Here is a 23,627-nt window from a genome sequence, read left to right as displayed (position 1 = left end):
TTAGTTTGCTGATAATTTTCAAAGTTTATAAATCTTCTTTCAAACTTCTAATTTTCACAACCCAGTATAGGGATATCAGAATCCGGTAAGCATTCACATTACGCTCAATCTGACCTTCGTCTATCTCTTCTTTAAGCTTAATAACCATGCCATGTCAGCAACCTTGGTTTACTAGATTAGTTTGAGGGTCTGATTTCACTGATCACGCGTATCAATTTGTCTCGTTCATATATTATTTTTCATTCTTATATTTATTGGTTTTGCAACCAAAACAGAGCCGATTATAACCGAATCAAGGATTTTCAAACCAGAACCAAATCCGAATGCGGTTTTTAATTTTAAAAAACCGAGTATCCGTATATGGTTGCGGTTCCAGTTTTATCCACAAACCGAGCCGAACCGGCCCATGCTAACGAGGCACAGTCGGGTCATACATGCTCTCCCCTGGTACATAGTGAGGCACAGTCCGGTAATACATGCTCTCCCCTGGTACATAGCGAGGCACAGTCGGGTAATACATGCTCTCCCCTGGTACATAGTGAGGCACAGTCGGGTCATACCGCAGGCGCCTGGGATTTCTTAGCAATCCATCGATCTTGTTCCATTCACCAGATAAAATTCCCTGCCAACTAAGAGCAATAAGAAACACAAATGTTACAACACATCAATTTTTTTGAAATTTTCAGCTAGTTCAAAAAAACACAACTAGCAGGGTAGCAGTGATACTAGGAGATTACCGATAATTAAACCTCTTGTCATCGACCGAAACTTGCTCAGCCTCGATGCTAATATTATCAGTGTGACGATCAAATGGATTTATGACAACCTGATGCAATTTCAGTCATAATGTTATTACATGTAGCTGTATGCCAAGTAGCTAGTAAGTTGAAACTTGATGAAGAAATGAGTACAATTACATAATTTTTATACTCACAGTGAAACTTTGTTGGCTTGAATCAGCACATGCTGACAAAACTTGTGATGCCTTAGACAATAACTGGGAATACTGCAAAAGATAAAGAAAGCATATTTGATTACAGATATCCAAGCTTAAAACTGCAGAATCCCGAAAGTGATTTACATGCACAAAAACTCAAGAAAAACCATTGAAATGCTGACAATAGCCTCCCTCCGTTCATGTAAAGCACATTCAATATACAAATGCAAACTTTGAATTGTCCACGTTGATGTAAAGCACATTCAATATACAAATGCACGGCTCAAAGAAAGATAATCTGTATATACTACTTGTTCAAATACAATCGCAGGACTGGTATAATCTCTCAAATGTGTCCCTCAACTACTTAGATTCACATGGCACTGCACCATCTCTCACTTGTAATCATGTTAGCCAAATTAATCAGAAAACTTATGACCACAAAAGCCAAGAGCAAGGCTTGAACCCTGACCACTTACACTTAAGCTTTTTTTACACTGCCATGAGGCTGGAAGCTACACCTGATAGTTAAGTGCCAAGTCAATTGACATGTCTTTTAGATTATGATTGACAAATTTATTGTGTAAAAGGTAAAAGAATAATCAGCCGGTAGAGGCATAGAGCAGGCAGAAATTTGCTCTCTTCTTATTTCTCTACCTACGCAGAAAGAAATGTGAATGGACTTATTTATTAGATCAGCAACCATTTTAGAGCATCTATAGCAATACTTCCTTCCTTTCTCAATTATTGTATTATCAGGAAGTGGCACACAAACCAAGTAGGGAAATCAAGAAAAACTTGATAAATAACTTTCACCCTCCTAGTGCCGGACCTCCCATCCCCACCACTACTACTTTCATCCCCTACCCAGACGCACGAACACCATCATGAGCTTCATCCAGCTCCAATAGCACTTCCATTCCCCTCAATTACAAGGCTAAGACTAGTGCACCTTCACCTTCATCTATTTCTGTGTTCTACTCACATTCATATTCATCCAACCCAAATGTTTAAATCCTGTGCTGCAACTTTTGACTTACTAGGTACTGAACAAACTTGAGTTTTTCTAAAAAGAACTTAAAAAGACACTCAAAACCCCAAAAAATTGAGGATCCTCGGATTTAAGCACACATGAAGCAAGATTAATTTTTGCTAGAGTTGCAAATCAATGGAAGACCTCCGAAAAAATGACAAAAATAATACTCACTACGCCAAATTAAACTTTGCTGGCACTAATTTACTCCACTAGACTCTTCCCTGCTAAAGCCGGCATAAATTCTTACGTACCAAAACTCTGAGTTCCACGGGTTCACTTATGTCATCTTCCAATTTCATCACCTGTCTCTTTCTTGCCTACTCTTTTTTTCTTATCGCCATTGTTCATTGTGTTATTGGGTTGCAGTGGTTTTGGTGTCGATAAACATTTCATGTCTGTCATGTAACCCTTTTCATTACTTTTTAAGCTAAGCTAAAAGAATTTACATATTTGACAACAAAAAAGCATTTGGTCTGTTCAGATAACTTTAAAATTTCTTCCCATAATTTTTAAATAGTTTAGTACTAACTTCGTTACTTGACATTCTTCACTGTATAAATTTCATTAAGGAAAAAAGAGAGAGAATGAAATATATCCCTGTATATTGCATGTATTTGTACGTTCATTAGAATCTGTCATATTTCATCAAGTTGCAACAACTCAATTAATCATTTTACATGCAATGATAACCAAAAAACAATTTTCTAACTTTAATTAATAATGGCTTACAGAAGTGTGCTTAATGAGATTACTTTACATAGCATACCTGCTTGGCAGATCGTATCGAAACTCCATTACATGTAGAAACCAAGTCCCCGTGACGTACATCATTTCTGTCAGCAATTGATCCTTTCAATACCTAATCATAACAAGTTTTCATTTTAGTACATCAATTGTATTAATAGTAAATCTGCAGAAATTTCAGCAAAATACAACACTAAATGTTATTAAAGATATTCAACCAAACAATATACTATTATTACCTTAAAGCCTCATTTCTTAAGTTCAAGCCACTTTCCACTTAAATTCGTTCAACTTATTTTTTTTAATTCAAATCATCTCTTACCCCTCCCTGTACAACGCTCTTATTCTACCTTAGGCCTTACGGTCTCTCCTTTGAGACGTCAGGGCACAAGGAAACATGAGTCATATGCTTTTTTTAGTCGGGGCTATAAGGAGCACCCAGGTGCACAAACATTTTTTGCCCATATTTTCACTTCTATCAAGTGTGCCAGACTTCAAATGGCAGAAATCCCTTTCCTATTGGAGTAACTTAAGCCTTTTCATACATAACTCTCAAAAAGGAAAAAGAAAAAGAGAGTGCACAATACACTAGCAAAGCAGGGTTTCGGGAGGGTAAAATATGTTTAATTCCTATAATTAAGAGAGAGTAGAGGGGGTTTTCCGTAAAAGACCGCACTGTACTACAGTAGGATTCAATAGAAAACCTGCCACAAGCGATTTGCTCTTTACTTCTCCCTTGTTTCTATTGCTGTAATCCATGGCAACTAATTTTAACTAGAATATAAAACAAATGAGCAATTTTAAGACCACAAATTGAATATTAAAAGAAGACATTACAATACCTCTTTGACGACAACATATGACCCTTCAACGGGTATATTATATCTTTCCCATATACAATAAGATAATTGATCCACATCAACCACGCTCATTCCAAACCAAGGGCGCACAACAGTACTGCATATTTATGAAAAGTAAGAAGAATTTAGGAACTAAATGTATAATGATATAAATCATGCCAAACATACAAGAGCCCAATAAATGAAATTTAAGCCAAAATGATGTTCAATTGCTAACTTACATATGCATTAAATACCGAAAGACAAGAACCACCTCACATTAAGAATTTCCAGGACCAAGAAGAACAAAATATATTCATGCATAATGAACAATAGCAAGGAAAAATAAAATCACCGAAGAATCCCATTTTGTACACCATTGGCAACAATGATAAAATTCTAATACGAGAGTATTATACCCAAAGGACCTCCACATCTCTAGGCATGATAAGATAACCGGTGCAGGAAGTGAATGCGCATCCTTAAAGTTAATACCAATCACATATCCAGTATCGGTGATAAGTGGTCCACCTTCACAAATCTGAGAATAAACCTTTGGTCAATTGTTCATTAAAGAAACAGAGGCTAGAATTATTGGGGAAAAAATAACACAAATATGCTAATGTGAAGAAAATAACATAAATGCCTGCTAATGACATTAGACAAAACCAAGATAAATGAATCTTTTACTAAAAGCGAACTGAGGCTCAAGAAAAAATAACTAGAAAAAAGATAAAATTCTTAGCTTCAGAAAAGATTTGAAAGCACCAACTGCACACACATATATTTTTATTTTGGGCACAAGAAACTAGATTAAGACAATTGTTAATCTATATACAAGACTTAAAATATTTTCCAAGGTAATCCTCGGGAATATGATTAAATCTGTCAATAACTTATTGTGGTGCTAATTGCATAAAAAGGATAAAATTTTCAGATGACAAAACAATTTCACATTCAAAATTATAAAAGGACAAAGGATGCAGAGGTGATCATAGCGCAAGACCATATGAATTCCAAGCTACATATGACAAACACCAATCAGCTTGTCAGCATGGGATACTAAGCTTGCTACTAAGCTGAGCATTACAAGAATAATTTAGTGATTCTTTTATACTAGTTCATCAAATTTAAAAGCTAATCATTGTTTATGCTTATAGAAAAAGAAAATTATGAGTACTAATTTTTTATAGCTGCGTACAACACATGACACAGAGAATAAAATGAAGAACACAAGATACATGCGTACATTCATGTGAATAATTCTTCAAAAAAAACAAATACATAAAGCACATTTCTAAAGCAAGCACATCAATATTGCCACTACGGGAAACATATAGACATAATAGCTTTTGAACATCGCTCTGGATGAAGGGAGATTCCCATGACAGCAGTTAGGTAAAAATTAAGTGCATAGGTAAAGTCTAGCTAATGACATATTTACCTTATAACTTTCAGACATAAGAGGGGGGGAAAGAAACAAAGAGAATACCTCAGAGAATCTACAAGTAGACATCAAAAGCTCGTCACAACCATAATTTGGGAATGCAAGAGATAGTTCTCCTACATAATCAAATGGAAGGCACGTTTGAAAATCACGACCCAGAGCAATGACACTCATCCGTTCAACATATTCTGCTTGCCTACATCTCAAATCTACAACTTTTAGTTCTATTGTGGACTTGATTTTCAAAGTAAGAAGGTTATGATGATAGTCCACGTAGTCTTCTCTAGCAAGAAACAAAGTTCCATCTGCCGTTCTTACAATTAGCTGTAACAAAGTGAAACTTGTTGAGTTTATTTTATGATAACTTTTATACAAGAGAAACAAAGAAGATCAAGAACTAACATGAAATTCTAAACTGGTATCCTTTGGACTCCAAAGGAGTTTTGCAGAAGTCAATACGGTTGCCTCATTATCAATTGAATTCCAGTCTATTATGAGACCTGAGCAATCAAATTTCCTCTCCACGCCTATAATTGAAATTAGGTTTCAACTCAAATTCAATACAACTATTAGGTATAGAAACAGATATATATATATCACTGTATTAGTGAATTTTGCTACTAAACAACTATTAAATTTAGAGATATATAATGATATTTTGTTACCAAGAAATGAAGACACGGATACAACTGAAGGTGTAATCTTGGAATAGATACGCCACAGTTTTTTGTTCTCGGCAGTAGTTTTGACATACTGATCATCTGTCAGCAGAAAAATCCGGAAAATATTGGCCACCAAACAAAAAAGAATGAATGATAAATGGAAGTCTAACTTTAACAATGATACCTTTAGAAAACAATAGTGAATCTCTGGAAGGTTTTCGATCAACATAGTAATCTAGAATTTCTGCACAAAGTACAATATTTGTGATTTTAAGTGAAAATTAAAAATCACAAAAAAGCATAAGGAAATTCTTAATGGAACCGCTGTGGTTTTGACTTTTTCTAATGGTACCAATTTTCATAGTATTGGCTTTTCCATTTGGTACCATTAAAAATAGTCTCCTTGCATATCAACATTATAGAATAAAAAAACTTACATGACACAAAAGATAATCAAATACAACAGCTAAGGTCTAAGGATGAACATACAAAATAATTGTTACTTTAAGAGCTGAAGACTATCTCCCAATTTTTATTTTCAAACATTGAATCATAATTTACCAGTTTTTTACTTTACTAAAGCGAAAAGTACAAGAATAACGATTAAAAGTTTAGGTGTATTATCAATAAGTGAAAAATACAAAAAATATCATCAGGAAAAGCCAATTACACAGTGGTACCATGGGGAATACCCCAAAAACAAGCATAATCAAATAATTAAAGAACAAATATAATGAAATAATTAATGACGCGTGGTTACTAACTTTTTAGTACCGGAGATTGATCAAATCTAGCATCTAATGATTCGCTCTCCCTTTTGTCAGGAAACCGAAGACATAGTTCAGGACCTGGTTCATAGTAGCCGCTGTAGTTGTATGGATAATAGGGCGGAGCCGCAGGGGAGTAGCCGGGACCGGAGGAGGAGGAGAAGCCGTACATCAAGTTATGAAGAATCTCTGCTTCACATAACCACAAGTAGCAAAAAAATCATACTACATTGTTCACGTAAGCAAGGGCAGTTTGGATCATCTCATTCACGTTCCCGTTAACCGGATTGAAATCTCGTGATCTAAACGACACGTAAATTAAACAAAACATGCAAATCTACACATATATTATTAGACTAAACAGCATCATGCAACACTAATGGATTAATACAATAAGCACTCAAAAAAAATAATACCTACGAACAATGAACAAAGCGATTAATAAACCGAATTGCGATCAATTTCACAGACGGAAGGATAATAAAATAGCTACTAACAATGAGGCAGTGGGCAACGATTAGAATTGAAGTGCCGTGGCAACACTTTTCTTAGGGCTTATTAAAGTGTTTTAATTGGACCACGCATACTACGGAGGTCGGAGGATAATTATTTGGGATAACTAATATTTTTTTCCGATAAAACATACCTGACGAAGTACCCGGAAACAATGAAGCAAGGGGCGCAGGTTGAAGGCGGTACCTTGATACTGAGGGTCTGTTTGATAACCGAAGAAAGTGCTTATTTTACCCTTTTAAGTTAATACGGCAGGGCTCGTTAATCATTTTAAGGGGTCGTTTGGTTGGAGAGAGGGTATGGGTAGGGCTGAGCATTCGGTCGGTTCGGTCCGGAACCGGACCGAACCGAAAGAACCGAGAACCGAATAAGCAATTTTTTTGGGACCGAACCGGACCAAAATTATTATTGGACCGAACCGAAACCGAACCGAAATAATTTAGTTCGGTTCGGTTCTTTCTTTAGGAACCGAAATTTCTTGCACCTAAAACTTTTGAAGATTGTCCCTAAGTGCAAAGCAGGTGCTTTCCGACCAAAAGAGATGGCCTGATGTATTGTTAAAGTGGTAAAATGTTGTCCAGACCAGTAAGATATCTTCTTTTACAGTGAGTCTGGATAATGATTCGGCTCCATTGGATGTAGCAGGGAGCTTGGTGTCGAATCCGAATGGAAATGGGCAGAAAGAAACAAGGATTTGAGGTCTTGTAATGAATCTCTGATTAGGGATTATCAGTTTATGCGGCGGGGCTACTGAATCTTGTTTCTGGGTAGCCGAAGTCTGTGATTACAAGTTGTAGAAGATATAAGGTAATACAATAACGCTAACATATAATATATTTAATAACTAATATATACAATTCGGTCTATTCGGTCCGGAACCGAATTTCTTAAAAAAAAACCGGACCGAATCGAAAATTAATTCGGTCCGGACCGAAAAACCGAAAGAACCGAAATTTTAAAAAGAATGGAACCGAACCGGACCGAATTTTCACAATTCGGTTCGGTTCTTCGGTTCTGGTTCGGTTCTGCTCAGCCCTAGGTATGGGGTTGGAATGAGAAATCGGGTTGGGTGGTACAAGGTTGAGGTATCATTTTTAATATCATGTGTTTGGTTAAGTTGTGGAATGAGCATATCTAATTTAAATATTCTTAAGTGATTAATTATAATTAATTTAAAAATATTTTTGAAATATTATTTTATATATATTTGAGTCATCAACTTCATATGGTACTAATAATTTGAATTTAATGACATACATAAAAATAAAAATAAAACAAATAAAGTTGATTCCTCAAACTTATGTTTCATACCCATCTCCTCCTTTGGGTATGAAAATCTCATACCTTGTAGGTTTGAGGTATGGGTTTGAAGGAAAAAAAAAAATCTAACCAAACAACAGGTACAAGTTTGGAATAAACGAAACTCATACCTGATACAGGCGCGAACCAAACGACCCCTAGTAGGGTCTGTCCAGAACAGCTAAGGACTCTTAAGAATGTTATTGACAAATATTTACATATATATTTTAGGTTGATTTGAGTGCTATACCCTTCATTTTATTTATTTTTAATTATTATTAGCTTTTTACGGGCATCACTCGTCTGAACTCCGATCACATATTTGTTAATTTTGAATTGCAGCCATTTTTTTGTAACATTCCGAAAATTTTAGCTACCGGTCTGAATTTTACTCCACTTATCACCTACGTAATGGAGCAAATGATTTGATCAACAAAACAAAAAGTCTTCGGTACCTAGATCCGTCCGTACTTGTTTATTTATTTCCTGCAAGTTACACCTATACTCTAAAAAGATAAGGATTTACTCCCTCCGTCCCCCTGAGATGTATACATTGGGGGACGGGGACGCGGCACGGACTTTAATGCTCCTGTAAAGTGTAGTTGTGTAATTTATTTTTAAAATTTTCTTTTTCTGAATTAAAGTTTGGATGTTATATTTTTATTCAGAAAAAGAAAATCTCAAAAATAAGTTACGGAACTATATTTTATAAGAGCATTGAAATGCGTGTCGAGCAGTTGAAAAGAAACGTATAGAATTAAATGGGACAGAGGGAGTATTTAAATAAGATATATAGCGCAGGTAGAATTATAATTCACCGAGTCATACTTGTAACAAGTTTCGTTTGTACAAAGTAACACACATTTAATAGATAATTTCCTACTTGTGATGTGACTTGAAACATGTAATATAAATTACTCCCTCTGTCCCATTTAATTGTATACGTTTCTTTTCAACTGCCCGACACGCATTTCAATGCTCTTATAAAATATAGTTTCGTAACTTATTTTTGAGATTTTCTTTTTCTGAATAAAAATATAACATCCAAATTTTAATTCAGAAAAAAAATTTAAAAATAAATTACACAACTACACTTTACAGGAGCATTAAAGTCCGTGCCGCGTCCCCGTCCCCCAATGTATACTACTCAGGGGGACGGAGGGAGTATAGCTTAATTTATATGCACAACATAAAAAATGCAAAATATAATTATTATTTTTGTTCCTTTTAATATATTACCAGATCAACCATGTATAGATAGAAAATTTCAAGGCGGGATATATTAAACAAAATATTACCGATCTTAATCTCAATCTATTCTAGGATTAAAATATAGCACGATTGGATAGCCCAGTGGTGGGTTTATCCTCTGTTGACCCGGGATACCCGGGTTCGACTCTGGCTCACCCCGAGAATTATTAGAACAGATAATAAGTTGTAAGGCATATAAGCCTGCATTGTCAAAAAAAAAATATAGCAAAAACATGAAGAGCCAGGTAAACCTTGATGCTTAAGTAACCTAAGGTGTTTGACTTTTTTTTCTTAAGAATTTATTTCTAAAAATATCTATTTATTATATAATTATTATTCTAAAAATTGATGATTAATCGCGTTTGATCATGATTATTTGTTGATTAATTCGTGTTTTGTAACTCATTGATATCATTAAATTTCCGATCATCCATTTAGTCATCCAGTTAATCCATATCAATCTAATTATTCTCCAATTAATTTTTATTTCATTTATTCACCGATTAGGTCTGATTTATTTTTTTACATAACCGAAAATGATTAATTATTTAACTAAATAACTGATATTAAATACCTTGACATTTATATGGGAAAAAAGTAGGTGAATTTGTACTGTTTCCGAGAAACTAAGCTATTCACCTGCTTTTCTTAATTTTGTCAGCAAAAAAAAAGAAAAACTCAATAGAGTATCTATCTAAATGATAGACCAACACATTCCAAACAAAATCTTTATACATTGATTAGTTCTTCTAAAAGTTCCATCAGCATGAATGTGCAACAGTACTCCTGTGAATTTATTTTTTACATTTTCATCTTGTGTTGCAGTATTTCTACTTTACCTCAATGTTCTTGTCAGTCCAATTCTCAAAATATCGAAACATTTTACCCTTCTGGGATTCCTCCTGTCACTAATAATCAGCCACCACCTTCTCCAGAATCGCGATCATCGTCAGATAAGTCTGTTATTAGAGCAGTTGTTGCAACTGCAGTAAGTACAGTCGTGGTATCTGCATTGTTTTTGATTTATGTGCTGAGGTACGCGCGTCAGAAGAGGAATCATGTCGTTGCTAATGCTAGTTTGAAGAAGATTCATTCCATTGAGTCGCGTAGAAGTGATAAATTTGTGAGAGTGAATGGAAGTATGAGGAGGGTGATTGTTGATGAGGAAGGCTTGGATGTGTTGTACTGGAGAGATTTGGAAGGGGAGGTTTGTCAGACAGAAGAAGAGAAAAACAACAATTTTTCGAAGCCTTTTGTCAGAGAAGAGTCTTTCTCTTTTGTCAGGTCTAGGACTCTGGTGAAACAGGAGTCATCGGTTCAGCTTTCGTTGTCTACTTCACGTTCTCCTCCTCTGCTGCCTGCTGCAGGCGTTTCATCGTCAGCACTGCCACTGCAAGCCCTTCCACCTTTGCCAAAGAAAACTCTGGATTGGGACAGAGTCAATAGTGGTTCTTTAAGGTAATGAAAATTGTCAGTTCTGAGGTAAAAGTAGTTTTTTAGTTTTCTTATGTAACAGGCTTCTTGATTTTTTGTCCTGTGTATAATTGAATTCAGGGTTGATGGGGATCTTATGGAAGCTCTATTTGGATCAGTGGCAACTAACCGAAAATCTCCTAGAACAGTTGGGAAAATGTCAAGTCCAAAAGGGGAAAGAAATGGTCCACCCTCTAAGTTTTTCATTCTTGATGCCAGAAAGTCTGAGAACATATCAATTATAGTGCGATCTTTGTCTGTTTCACGCAAAGAAATAGTTGATGCTCTCATTGAAGGCGAAGAATTAGATGTAGACATTCTTGAAAAGCTCAACAGAATAGCCCCTACTGCAGAAGAAGAGACAAAAATTCTTGCATTTGATGATGATCACACGAGACTTGCTGATGCTGAGTCATTTCTCTATCATGTCCTTAAGGCTGTTCCATCTGCATTCACTCGATTTAAGGCTATGTTGTTTAGATCAAATTATGATTCCAAGGTTCTTTACCTTAAACAATCTTTAAGAACACTTGAATCGGGTTGCAAGGAACTGAGAACTCGTGGGCTATTACCTAAAGTTACTGAAGCTGTTCTGAAGGCTGGAAATCAAATGAATCCAGGAACTTCACAAGGAAATGCACAAGCTTTTAACTTAACTCATCTCCGGAAACTCTCTGATGTCAAAAGCACAGATGGGACCACGACATTGCTTCACTTTGTTTTGGAAGAGGTAATCCGCGCAGAAGGCAAACATTGTGTGATCAATAGAAGCCACAGCTTGAGTCACAGCAGCAGAAACATCAGAAATTCTGGGGGCCAAATATTGGAAAAATCTATGCCAATAAAGGACATGGAAAATAAATACATAATGCTTGGCTTGCCGATTGTAGGTGGCATCAGTCATCAGTTTCCTAATGTAAAGAAAGCTGCAATCCTAGACTACGATGCCCTGAACAAAGCATGTTCAACTCTATCTGACAATGTTGCAGAAATACGACAACTTGTTGGAGAATGTGCAATTAGTGGTGGCGGAGAAGGTTTCATCCAAAAAATGAAAAGCTTCATAGAAGCAAGTGAAGCAGAATCAAGAACTCTGAAGAAAGAACTCACCAGTATCATGGGGCTTGTAAAGAGAACAACAGAATATCATCAAGCGGGAGCCTCAAAGGACATATGGACACAACCACTTCAACTGTTCGTTATTGTTAAAGATTTCCTTTCAATGGTTGATCAGGTCTGCATCGACATAACCAGAGATATGCAGAAGAGGAAATCTCAGGTACCGACATCACCTTCCACTGCTTATAAAAATTCTGCAAAGTTCCCTTTATTGCCAGAAAACTTCATGTCAGATATGTCAAATAGGAGTTCCAGTGATTCAGATCATGATAGTAAGGTTATGTAATTTTCAAATTTTAGTGGCAAGGAAAGATAACAGTTGTACATAGTATACATAGGTAAAAACTGCTAGAGAGTATACAGAAAAGAGTTCATTTATAGTTCCCGTTCTTGTCAATTTTTTTTTCCTAATCAATAAACAATAAACCGTGCCATACCTAATTGTGGCAGTAAAGCAGTGTACACATATGTATTGTACCAATCGTGTTAGAGGGTGTTTGGAAACGTGCATTTCATTTCAAATGACAGGATTTGAGTTGTCATTTCAAATTCTCAGGTTTATACTAATATTTGAATGTCATGTGTTTCAAATGAAATCCAAATCCATATTCCCAAACAGGTTATTTGTTCAAATTCAGAATTTCAAATGAAATGTGAGACAAAGAAAACAGGATAGCCAGAGCCATAGATAGCCAACGAAACAATCAGTTCTAAGCTGTAAGCTAACAATTTGAATTCATAACCAGAGCGAAACAATCAATTGAAAGCTGCTGAAGTAATAATAAACAATGTACATAAAAATCATATAGATAACCTTCTAATTACCTGGATCTGCTCAAAATTAAGGCGAAACTAGGCTCTCAACGTAAATGTACACATCAACCGCTTCTCCATAATCGTTCTGCAAAAGATCCTTGTACTTCTGATCCCTGGAATCATATACTAGTAGCTTCGAATCAAACTTCACCAAAACATCACCGTTCACAAAAATCCAAACCGGCTTCAGATCTTTGCCCCGTGTTAGCACATCCATACAAGGAATGCTGCACAATTTTGCCCAAAACTTCTCCGCGCCACACTCCTCCATCACCCACAATTCAGCTCGCGTATCAAATTTACAAACCACCGAAAGATTTTTGCCAAAAGTGCCCAAACTCCAGTCCCTTACCCCTTCTCCATAGCTCGGCTGCAGAGTTTCTTGACACGTGTTCACTTTCGAGTCAATACAAACAATTATCTTCGATTTCTGATAATTCTGATCATTGAGCACCCCGTACATAGCCCCGTTCACAAAATTACACTCTGACAACATCTCCGCGAAAGGAAAATCTTCAATCATACTCCAATCATCAGATTTCGAGCTATAAACCGAAAATTCGTGTTCATAAGCAAGACTACAGATCACAAATACTTTAAAATGATCATTCAATTCATCGTAGCAAAATCCATACGTCGTGCATAAATTCTTCAAATTCATATCAACTCTCGGTAAAATTCTCGATTTTCTAGTCGATGGATTCCACAAAATTAAATTATAATTATCGTTATAATTATCGCACAGCAAGCACGCTAGCCCGTTCGAATAACCGACAAATTTAACGATATTTTCGGGGTGGTCGAGGTCAAGCCACGTGGATTCGGTGTACAAAGAGCGGCTCTGGAAAGTTAAGTATGCATCTAGGACATGCACGTCGATATTGTTCCTTCGGCTCAGAAGGAGACGGTGGTGACTGAAGTGGAGGTCATTCGTCGATTTATCGAGATGAGTCCGGATGAAATCCGGGCTCGAGATTAGAGACAACCATGACTTGCAGACTGACGTGGATCGTAAAAGATCTTTTATCGAAAGCCTGATGAAGAGGATGTCGTGGACGATTTCTTCGGGGAGGTGGCGTGAGAGGATGTCGTAGAGGTTAGGGTTTGTGATTTTGAGAGTCGCCATGGAATTTTTTCCTGAGGTACTTGGCACCGAGTTCACAAATTAAAACCGTCCAGATTGTGTAAATACTAACCGAATCGAAATTGAAACCGCAAAATATGTTCGGAAAGAAATAGTACTCCTTCCGTTACTTTTTAGTTATCATATTTTTATTTTTGTTGGTTAAATTGATTAATTTTAACCAAAAATTATAAGTCACTCTTTACTTATTTTAAAAAACTCAAAATTACATCTTAAAGTAGAATTTTAACCAAAAATTATAAGTCACTCTTTACTTATTTTAAAAAACTCAAAATTACATCTTAAAGTAGATTAAAAGTTATTTCTGATGACATATTTTTTTTATTTTCTTAATTGATAAAATATTAATAAATTTCAATCAAATTTTTGTCAATTAGAGGAACGTAAACTGATTTTTCAAAAAGTTTCACACCTCTCTCTTAACCTCTCTCTCCCTCGACTCTCTCTCTCTCTCTCAATCTCTCCATGAGTACATATCTAGTACAGGCACAGTAACCCTCAAAACATAGCCAGCCCCTCCAATGGAAGAATTCGCAAAAGACTTTGCAGTCTTCGTCCCTCGTGCACTTCTGTGGAGTCTGTTGATCAACACTAATCTTCGTCGTTTCCGTGAGTTCAGCTGATCCAAACATCTTTAAATCTGTTCATATCGTTCAAAAAAATATTGTGATCAAGTACTAACTATTTCACTTGAAGTTCTTGCCCAAACAAAGATCATAGCTAGTTATTTAAAGGTTAAAGTATAAATCTGTGACCAAACTTTATCCATTTTATCATTTTGATAGTCGGAATTTCAAATTTACAAGGGGGTGGCCATATAATGTTTTAATTCATCGAAAAGGCGCTAATGACCAATTTTTTGTCAGGAAACTGGACGTATCCATTTCTGTGAAACACAAGAACAATGTCCGACTACTCTACTGCTATAATTCAAAAACTCTGACAACTAGAGTGTAAAAACGGATAAAATTCGACTAACACTTTGCATTTCACTCCTATTTAAATGAAATGTCTAGGTATTTGTAGGTACTAACCAGAAGCAAACAGCATGAGGATGAGGCAGAAAGCAGCTTTTGTCGATGATCTCATTGATTCAATGTGTGTAATATTAAGCTGCCTTAACGTGACATATCACGATATATATCATAAGGGATGAGCGAGAATAGAATCCAATATCAATATACATTAATGTAAAATATATGTTGCCGCTTATAATTTGGCAAATGTGCATACTAATTATTTATATTAGACCATATTTTTGTTGATTATTTTGCTTTGATATATCAGTGATTCAATGTGGAGTGGATGTTGAACAAAAAGTACTTGTATATCCGATGAGATTAATCTTAAAATCTGTATATTACCTGAGATTAAACTAGTATAAATAAAGAACTTGTAACATATAGTTTCTGAACATAAAAAGTACATGGAATGGTACACTGTACACCTGATCATAAATCTAATGTAGTTTTTTTGCCAGAGACAATCTTGAATATCTGCAGACCTCTGCTAAACGCATCGTTGAACAGAATTCTGGTTTGCATGGACTGAAAGCCGGGCAGCCAGGACAATATTGCCACCGGAGTCAGGACAATCACTCCAAACATAATGTCATAAGCCCGAGCCAACGAAACCACAATCCTCCAAGTCCCGGTGTGCTGCAGACTAGGCCGGAATACTTGAGCCAGCAAGATTAGTCCCCAGCCTGTTGGAATAAGCGCCATCATGCTACTGAAAATATCTACAAATTTAAAATTTGTGAACTCCAACAGTCCAATTATCAGAAGTATCAGCACTAGTATGATCAGTAGCTGAGCTAATCTGTAGTATATATGTTCTTTCTCCGCGTATCTTTCCCTAGCATATGTCACTGCACAATAGACTGCAAGAACCACTACTGCGTAAATCCAAGAGCCCAAGTACACAAATATGCTTCGGCTCCCATTAGATATGTCTAGCTGGTATACAAGTCCGTATTGGAAAAAGAAAAACCTCAGGTCTAAAAAAACTTCCAGGACTTTACCCCAGAACCCTGTTGTTTTTAGATGATCCTGTTCCTCATACCACCATCTTTCCCAGCTCTGTTCTGATTTTGCAAAGACACTACCGCGGAACCAAATCCAGTTCATGAACTCATCAAAGTCGTAGACAGTTTTCAGCCAGTCAAAACCAGATGGATTGAATACAAATGGGGCCAGGATCCATGAGACCACCATAAACCAGCTTGATATAGTCAGTACTATGTACACAAATGTGTCCTTAGCAACATCACCGTATGCAGCATAGATTATAAGTATTAGGCCAAGCTCAATTGCCTTTACAAAGTGGCTACGCGCATAGAGTCTGTAATTCTCAGCAAAGCTCTTGTGTTCAACAACAAAACCGCGGCCAGTTGCCCTGTACTTTGCACCACCATGGAGAATAGTTCTGCCAAAATAGTGTGAACGAGTTCCCATTGAGAATGTGAAGAATACTGATGAAAGCTGGAGTTGCATTGTAATAAAGGCCCAAACCGCGGTGTGAAAACCAAATTCAAGAGAGTTCTCCACTATCATTGGCAATGCAGTGAAAATTCCGAGCTGGAGTATGAACTGTTGGTTTAGTATTGCACCAAAAGCTGTATTGTTAGCTACATCGTCTACCAAAGCTGATTCAAGGCCGCTAAGAGCCAGATAGAGGCGACCCCAGAGAAATGAATAAACGGTGAAGATTATGAACAATGTGTTCATATAAAAGCCCACTGTAGTGTAGAAGAATGACAGCATCCTAAAGAAGTCTAGCCTATGTCCTAACCTATATACATCTCTGCTGAGAACTTGCTCACCATTGCCACTTGCAACCTTGGCCTCAAACATGGATACTTGATTCAAACCGACATCTCTTCCCTTCCCGACTTGGATGTACTCATGATGAGTTACATTGCCACCTCGCAAAGTGCAGTTGAAGCCTGCAAAAATATCTTCACTTATGTTAATCACCCTAGAGGCTTTGCTTATTCCACCTCTAGTCAAGAACCAAAACCTGTCGAATACATCAGGGTGGCCATAATGCATTCGGACTTTCAAAGGGTCTGCCAGTACACGTTGTCCTAATGTGACAAAACTAGTCTCCTGAGCTGACATGAACCAAGCAAGAGATGATACAGAAGCAGTAAAAATGTGTTCGCGAACTCCTAAGATTGTAGGCTTCCTGATTCCATAGTAACGTCTGTACTCCTCCAGTAGATTACGCATTTTGATTGCCTCCTCAAAGTAGTTGTCTTGATTCATATCAATAGTCTGAACAGCATCTCCCCTAGTAAAAATAAAAGCATGGTTCTGATTCTCTGGTTTCCCCTCTCCAAGTTTCAAGGGACCAGGCAACTTAACGCGATAAATCTCCACTTCCTTTTTAAGTTGCTGATCATACTTTACTAGAACAGAGTAGTAATCCATATCATCCCTCCCATGGGGAACCTCATCAACATAGGCCACTCGAAGAGCCTCATTGTTTTTCATCAGATACAAGATATCTTCTGCACGAGGATCCTTCTTGGCCTTCTGAGCTCCATATATTTGGCAGGCAATTACATAAGTGTATTTCATCATAGCAATTCCATATTCGTGGCCTTTAAACGATGACTTTGTTACATCATCTGCTCTACTAATACTCCTGGTAGATAAAGACTTTTCTAAGGTCAGGCTGTTTGAGCTGCAAGAATGCTTCACTGTATACAGCTCCCTAGATCCTTCCCTAATGTCCAACTCAGATGCAGTATCAAGAAAGGCCAGCATCTTGAGAGCCCTGGAGTAATACATCATTCCTCTCACTGTCCGGGCCAGTGTTTGGCCTCTATACGACGCCCATAGACGAAGATCTCTCACCTTGGTTGTCCATATCTCATTAATATTTATCATTCCTTCACGCTGCATTCTCTGAAGGAAATTTTCCCACTCATCAGCATATATCGTCTGCAAGTAGTACAGAGTGGCAATGCCATCTTCATTCTCAGTTCGGAGATTTTCCTTGCTGTACAATACTTCTTCATTGTAATAAGGAGTCAGAACACTGAAGGCCCTCATTTTCTCAACATGAGGAGCATGAGGCATGTTCATAAACAAAGAGTTGCTGAAGAAGGCAAGGCGGCGTCTGGCTTCAAGATTTTTGGGGACATTTTGCATGGAGTCCCTAGAAGTAAGTATGGTGTGCAAGCGTCGAGCCTGGGAATAGAAAGTATCATTGCTTGTATCTGGTAACTCTAATGCATTCTCAAAAAGCAACCTTTCATTTACAAGTTGCTTGCTTGGAGCCAAACCACACTCTCTAAGCTCATCAGTAGTCCTCTTCTCTCTGTGAAAATCTCTAACAGAAATTTCGTAAAGGGCCTGTAGAGTGTTTACCATCTTGCTGATGTCTTTCTTTGGCTTGTTTATCAGATTGAGTAGAGCAATCAACTTGGCATGAATCTTTGGCAGAACAGTCATTTTAAATTTTTTCGTGAGGGTCTCTGATTGTATTGCAGTATCAATCTCCTGGAAGAAAGCTGATATGATGGAATGCTCTTCAGAGTTGCTTTTGAGAATTTGCAGCAGGAGGTTCTTTGTACTGTCATATGCCTCAATCACAGCATAGCGCCTATAGTCATGCTTGCGTATTTTATACCAAAGCCACCTGTCAGGAGCGTCAACTAACTCATTGGCCTGGCTAAGGGCTAGCAGCAACTCATTGCAGAGGAGAAAACATGGCCAACGAATAACCCTAATGTCCCAGGTACTCTTTGGCAGCTCCAACAGTTCAACCTCTTGATCACTGAGAATATCTTCTTCCCTAAATGTCAAAATGATCTCATTCCACATCAGTTCAAATTTATGTGCTTCTGCCTCATTGGTCTCAAGCTTCTTAAAGGGGCGTCCAAGCCCATATCTTAGCTTGAACCGGTTAATACCATCTTGAATCTTGCTTAAAATATTTACCCTTGACTGCAATACATGTTCTGTTGGCATGAGATTGAACTGAATTGCACTCGCAAAGAACTGGAATCTCAGCTTCAACTGCTGCATGTCCCGAATTTCACCCAAGTGGTGGAACAGTCCAACACCTACACCGACAAATGAAGAATAGATGGAGTACCAAATCTGAATGTCCATGAGGTAAATAAATACAACAGGAAGCCACAGTAATCCTATTGCAATAATGTTGTTATTCCCAAAGAGCTGGTTCCATTCATACTTCACATTCTTTTTTCTTAACAGGGCCTGTGTGGGTTCTACCATAGGCTTGATCTGTAAATAGTAACTAAAGCAAAATTTTGTAGCAAGGACCACAATCCAAAATGTGGTATACTTAATATTATCCACGATACCTTCCCTGAGGCCACGACCAACATATATCCGACTCTGGAACCACCAAGAGAGCGAATAGAATATACACCAGTCTGTTTCCTCAAAGAAATTGCTAATCCATGGCAAGAGAAAAAGCACAAAAGCCAGCATCTCTGGTATAAGATAAACAGCTACAGCCTGATAGAATTTCTTCACCCAATCATTGGCCTTGGGTGACCACCTATTGAGACGATTCCTCTCACTCCATATCCTCCAGTAACAAAACCCGAAAACAAGAATCCAAGCTGCAGCCACACCAATCTTTAAAATCATCTTCACACCAAGCCCAAAAGTCTCCCTTGAAACTATTCTGTGCTGCATTCTTGCATCAAGAATGAACCTAAGTAATCTCAAAGCACTCCATGTAATAAACGCAGACAAACAATACACTTGAACATCTTTACTCTGCAATGACTGCCACACAAACTCCTTTTCATCCCAAGCAACAATAGCCCCAACCTGGAAAAACAAAATCAGCATTATCCACAGCTTGTCAAAACTCCGGAACAGGTTCCAGAAAGACCTCTGCTCTACAAACCCCGTCTTCCCAATCCATTTACCCCCTCTATTATCCGCCACAAGAAAATTGCTATTAAGATCAATTGGCCACTTCAATCTCTCAAAACACCTCTTACTCCAAAAATACTCATTTATATCATCATAATTTCTCCATGCTGAATGTGGAGCAGTCCCATTCTTACTATTATCCACCTCACCACTAATTGTATTATAAAAAGGCCTCACAATCTTATTCAAGAAACCATTTTCTCCCAAAGCTGAAGGCAGAAAAGGCCTACCAGTATTCTCATCAATATGATCCTCAAGAATTTTATTCAATTCCATGGCTAGATGGTGAAAAATGAAGCAAATACATTCTGGAACAAATCTCAAATTCGCGGACTCTCCCCAAATAAGAAGATACAGAGAAACATAGAGAAGCTCACGACGGCTATCCTGATCAGCATTGGACCGCGAATGGCCAATGTGAATTTTAGGCCTTTTACCAACAAATGAGCACCAACTATAATAATTCTTAAAAAGTTTTCGACGAAACCTCCTTAGGACAACAGGGTCAAGCGAATCAATGTTGTCAGATTGGCGCATTTGAGTATTGGCTAGGTGAAGAACCAGGTGCTCCCTTTGGTTTCTAACGTTGTCACGTTGAAAACCGAAGAATGCAGCTAGCCAATCAAGGAGGTCCATGTGGGCTTCCCATTGGGGGACTGAGGGGGGTAAGCTGAGGTTTCCTACATTGCGGAGAGCAGAGATGGTGGCTCGAACTTCGGGGAAACGGAGGGCAGGGTGGTCTGCAACGAGGGTGTCTACTGGGATTATGTTGTAGGCTTGTTCGCGGGGAAGAGACGGTGGTGAGTGGCGGTGCCGGAGGCTCATGGCATTGCATGGAGGAGGAGAAATTCGTGGAGGTGCCTAAGGTGGCCAGAGGTATGTGTTGCATGAGAAATTTGAGGGAAGACAGACGGAAGAAAAAATTGTAGAGTAAATTTTTTGGCAATTGACACTTGGTTTTATATACTTGTGTTACATGATAAAAATTTCAACTACACCATAGTTTAATGTAAGTGAAAATACCCAATGTATCCTGTTTGTGGCTACATGCAATTTAAAACAATTGACGGAAATGTCTCTCGTCAATATTAATCAAACAAACTTCTTTTTTCTTAAAATTAAGATATTCGAGATTCCGTGAACATAATCTTTTTGTGACTACATACAATTCAAAACAGTTGACAAAAAGGTCTCCCGTCAATACTAATAAAAAAAACTTCATTTTAGCTTCAAGTTGAGATATCGGAGATCTTTGAACAAAATCTTGTATTTGTCATTATAACTTCAGTTATTCGAAATTGATATATATTTATATTAATAAAATTAACAAACAACATAAAATTAAGATATAATATGATCACGGTAATCACGGACGTATCCAGGAATTCAAATTCATGGGGGCAAAGATTAAAGCAGGGAAATTTGTTTCGTTTGTAAAAAAAGATTAAAGAGAGGAGGGCAGGAGCAATGGTTGATGCTTCTGATTCGTATGCCGTCTGTGATTACTTTTGGTGTCCTAGCTGTGGCTATCTCCAAAACAAACAGCTGCTCTAACCATGGGGGCAAGGCTATCACTAGAGAAAAACCTATAATACAATCTGATTATACTATAAATCTATCGGGGGCAAGTACCCCACTGCCCCCAGTGTAAATACGTCCCTGACTGTAATTTTCTCCTAACACATTGATGTTTTAGAAAATTCTGTCACTTAAATCGTCTGGATGAATCTGGCTTCTGAGTTGTTCTGGAATGACTTAAAAGCTTGTTTAACAATGTCTGTCCCTCATCTGCTCCATACTTAAAGATTTTCTACTTGTAATCAAAGAAACTGATTAAGAGACCTATGAAGTATGAAGTGATGCAGGAACTCCTCTTTGAACAGGTATTGGAGTAAAAAGTTCACACCTTGGTGATAATTTGACATCTGGCTTCCTTGTCATGACTGAGATTTGAGACCTATATCTTTAATTTTCATACAAAATCAAAAAAATTAAAGTGTTATTTGAGCAAATTCTACAGACTGCATGTCAAATGTTAGTCCCATGTTGGCTACTCAAAATTCAAGACTCTCTAAGAGGGGTGTATTCGATTGGGATTTTAATGGATTGTTTTTAGTCTGTGGATTTTAATGGATTGTGTCTGATTTTGATTTTGTGCAGATTCTTGATAAAATGTCGCAGAGTTGATAGGATTTAAGCACAATGCTTCAAAATCCCATTGATTTTAATGGGATTTCAAAAAACTTAAAATACACTGAAGAATGCCACAAAATCCATCATTTTATGAAATGCAAAAAAATCCATCAGCATTTGAATACCATCAGATTTTAATGGATTTTAAAAAATCCCAATTGAATATCATCGGATTTTAAAGCATAATTTAAAATCCCAATTGAATACCACCAGATTTTGTAGCATAATTTGAAATCCCAATTGAATACCTCAAGATTTTAATGGATTTCAAACAATCCCAATCGAATACCCTCGGATTTCATGAATGCAAAAAAATGCTTTAAAATCCCAATCCAATACACCCCTGTAAATTTGATATTTTTGCCTTTATGCTTCTAATGGGCCTTGTGAAAACTCAAGTGTGACCTAGGCCTGGTCCATTATCTATACAATTTGCTAATTTGGACTCAGCCCAGCAACTGCAGGCTGGAACAGCCAGAATCCTGGTGCACAAATGCCCATCAGCCCATATATTGCTTCTTTTGCTTCAAAATTCAAAACTATCCATCCCTGATATTACTTTGCAGATGGCATATCAGATTATTATTCAAGAGGTAACAAGAATTCGAAAGAACCTTGGTGTTTGATTTTATTTTTAATTTCGAATGACCGATAAAACGAATAATATCTAATTTTTGTTGGTTAACCGGAACCATACCCCCAATTTATCAAATATACGATTATTATATATGATATCTTTTTTTTATATTATTATGATTAGAATCTTAAACATTCGTCATAATTGGAGGTCATAACCGAATCTTAAATTACTTTTGTTAGAATCACTTTATTAAAATCTAATTCGAATCATCTGCTTTCGAGAATGAGATTTAAGTCATGCAAAACGCTATATTGTAATTTGGTTCGAATCATCCGCTTTCGAGAATGAGATTTAACATGTGTAAAACGAGGCATGGTCTTTATTTCTCATTTTATTTTCTTCTAACTTCGAATGATAATGTTAGGAGATCTGTACGCTTCTGGGGATGGCAATGCGACTTACCTTAAAATGATACACACTGGAAATGTGTACCGCGCTGGTTTGCTGGAGATTTAAATTGTATATGATCGATACCGTTCAGTACATTCTTATCTAATCCATTGCCTAATTCTATCATTCTACACACATGTGATGAACCACCAAATTAGGAAATACAAGCTGTACTCTCCTAATTTTTGTACCACATGTTGACCGTCAACCCAACCCAAAACTAAATATTAGTATTTCCGTAATTTTTTTATCACGGCGGATATCAATATAATTCATGATGGCAGAAATCGATAATCGAAATCAATTTATATATCGATTCAAAATTTATTAATGATTCATTGGAGATTTTTTTGATTTATCGGAAGTCAAATCGATAAATTAATATTTTTAAAAGTTAGTAAAGAATTAATCAAAACTTTTAAAATAAATC

At 37.0% G+C, this 23,627-nt stretch overlaps 4 protein-coding genes and 1 non-coding gene across 7 annotated transcripts; 1 reads left to right on the top strand and 4 right to left on the bottom strand.

The window, feature by feature from the left end:
* Window positions 1–230: 230 nt before the first annotated feature.
* On the bottom strand, window positions 231–7,751 carry LOC108199892 (putative protease Do-like 14). Of its 3 annotated transcripts, none has more exons than XM_017367907.2 (12): window positions 7,079–7,751; window positions 6,430–6,734; window positions 5,850–5,909; window positions 5,669–5,764; window positions 5,406–5,530; window positions 5,049–5,327; window positions 3,976–4,097; window positions 3,560–3,674; window positions 2,740–2,832; window positions 935–1,006; window positions 738–826; window positions 231–629 (listed from the first exon to the last, which is right to left on the bottom strand). In XM_017367907.2, the coding sequence occupies exons 2-12, from the start codon at window positions 6,602–6,604 to the stop codon at window positions 410–412; spliced, it is 1,446 nt and encodes a 481-aa protein (XP_017223396.1). In that variant the 5' UTR covers window positions 6,605–6,734; window positions 7,079–7,751; the 3' UTR covers window positions 231–409. The 3 variants fall into 3 exon arrangements, with proteins under 3 accessions (XP_017223396.1, XP_017223395.1, XP_063938496.1); XM_017367906.2 differs by having other exon boundaries at window positions 6,430–6,621; XM_064082426.1 differs by having other exon boundaries at window positions 935–997; window positions 6,430–6,621.
* A 2,454-nt stretch (window positions 7,752–10,205) lies between these two features.
* LOC108199006 (formin-like protein 8) lies at window positions 10,206–12,608 on the top strand. The gene is made up of 2 exons (XM_017366774.2): window positions 10,206–10,953; window positions 11,050–12,608. Exons 1-2 carry the CDS (start codon window positions 10,262–10,264, stop codon window positions 12,371–12,373), a joined length of 2,016 nt encoding a protein of 671 aa, XP_017222263.1. The 5' UTR covers window positions 10,206–10,261; the 3' UTR covers window positions 12,374–12,608.
* Window positions 12,609–12,928: 320 nt separating this feature from the next.
* On the bottom strand, window positions 12,929–13,564 carry LOC108198584 (F-box/kelch-repeat protein At3g23880). Its single transcript, XM_064083843.1, has one exon. It carries the CDS (start codon window positions 13,562–13,564, stop codon window positions 12,929–12,931), a length of 636 nt encoding a protein of 211 aa, XP_063939913.1.
* A 1,934-nt stretch (window positions 13,565–15,498) lies between these two features.
* Window positions 15,499–20,805, bottom strand: LOC108198583 (callose synthase 12). The gene has a single exon (XM_017366334.2). It carries the CDS (start codon window positions 20,797–20,799, stop codon window positions 15,499–15,501), a length of 5,301 nt encoding a protein of 1,766 aa, XP_017221823.1. The 5' UTR covers window positions 20,800–20,805.
* On the bottom strand, window positions 17,778–17,858 carry LOC135148599 (small nucleolar RNA J33). Its single transcript, XR_010286676.1, has one exon. It is a non-coding gene; the product is annotated as a small nucleolar RNA J33 (small nucleolar RNA).
* Window positions 20,806–23,627: the final 2,822 nt, after the last annotated feature.

This window comes from Daucus carota, chromosome 8 (genome assembly GCF_001625215.2).
Source record: "Daucus carota subsp. sativus chromosome 8, DH1 v3.0, whole genome shotgun sequence".
Lineage (NCBI taxonomy): Eukaryota > Viridiplantae > Streptophyta > Magnoliopsida > Apiales > Apiaceae > Daucus > Daucus carota.
This window is presented reverse-complemented; position numbering and strand designations above follow the sequence as displayed.

Bases quoted from the DNA above. Each gene is read 5' to 3' on its own strand.
- LOC108199892 (XM_017367907.2), bottom strand. From the start codon at position 6,604: ATGTACGGCTTCTCCTCCTCCTCCGGTCCCGGCTACTCCCCTGCGGCT. The intron at 5,765-5,849 runs GTATCATTGTTA...TTCTGCTGACAG, and splicing joins TTCACTATTGTTTTCTAAAG to ATGATCAGTATGTCAAAACT. The intron at 827-934 runs GTGAGTATAAAA...AAATTGCATCAG, and splicing joins CAAGCCAACAAAGTTTCACT to GTTGTCATAAATCCATTTGA.
- LOC108199006 (XM_017366774.2), top strand. From the start codon at position 10,262: ATGAATGTGCAACAGTACTCCTGTGAATTTATTTTTTACATTTTCATC. The intron at 10,954-11,049 runs GTAATGAAAATT...AATTGAATTCAG, and splicing joins GTCAATAGTGGTTCTTTAAG to GGTTGATGGGGATCTTATGG.
- LOC108198584 (XM_064083843.1), bottom strand. From the start codon at position 13,564: ATGAATTTGAAGAATTTATGCACGACGTATGGATTTTGCTACGATGAA.
- LOC108198583 (XM_017366334.2), bottom strand. From the start codon at position 20,799: ATGAGCCTCCGGCACCGCCACTCACCACCGTCTCTTCCCCGCGAACAA.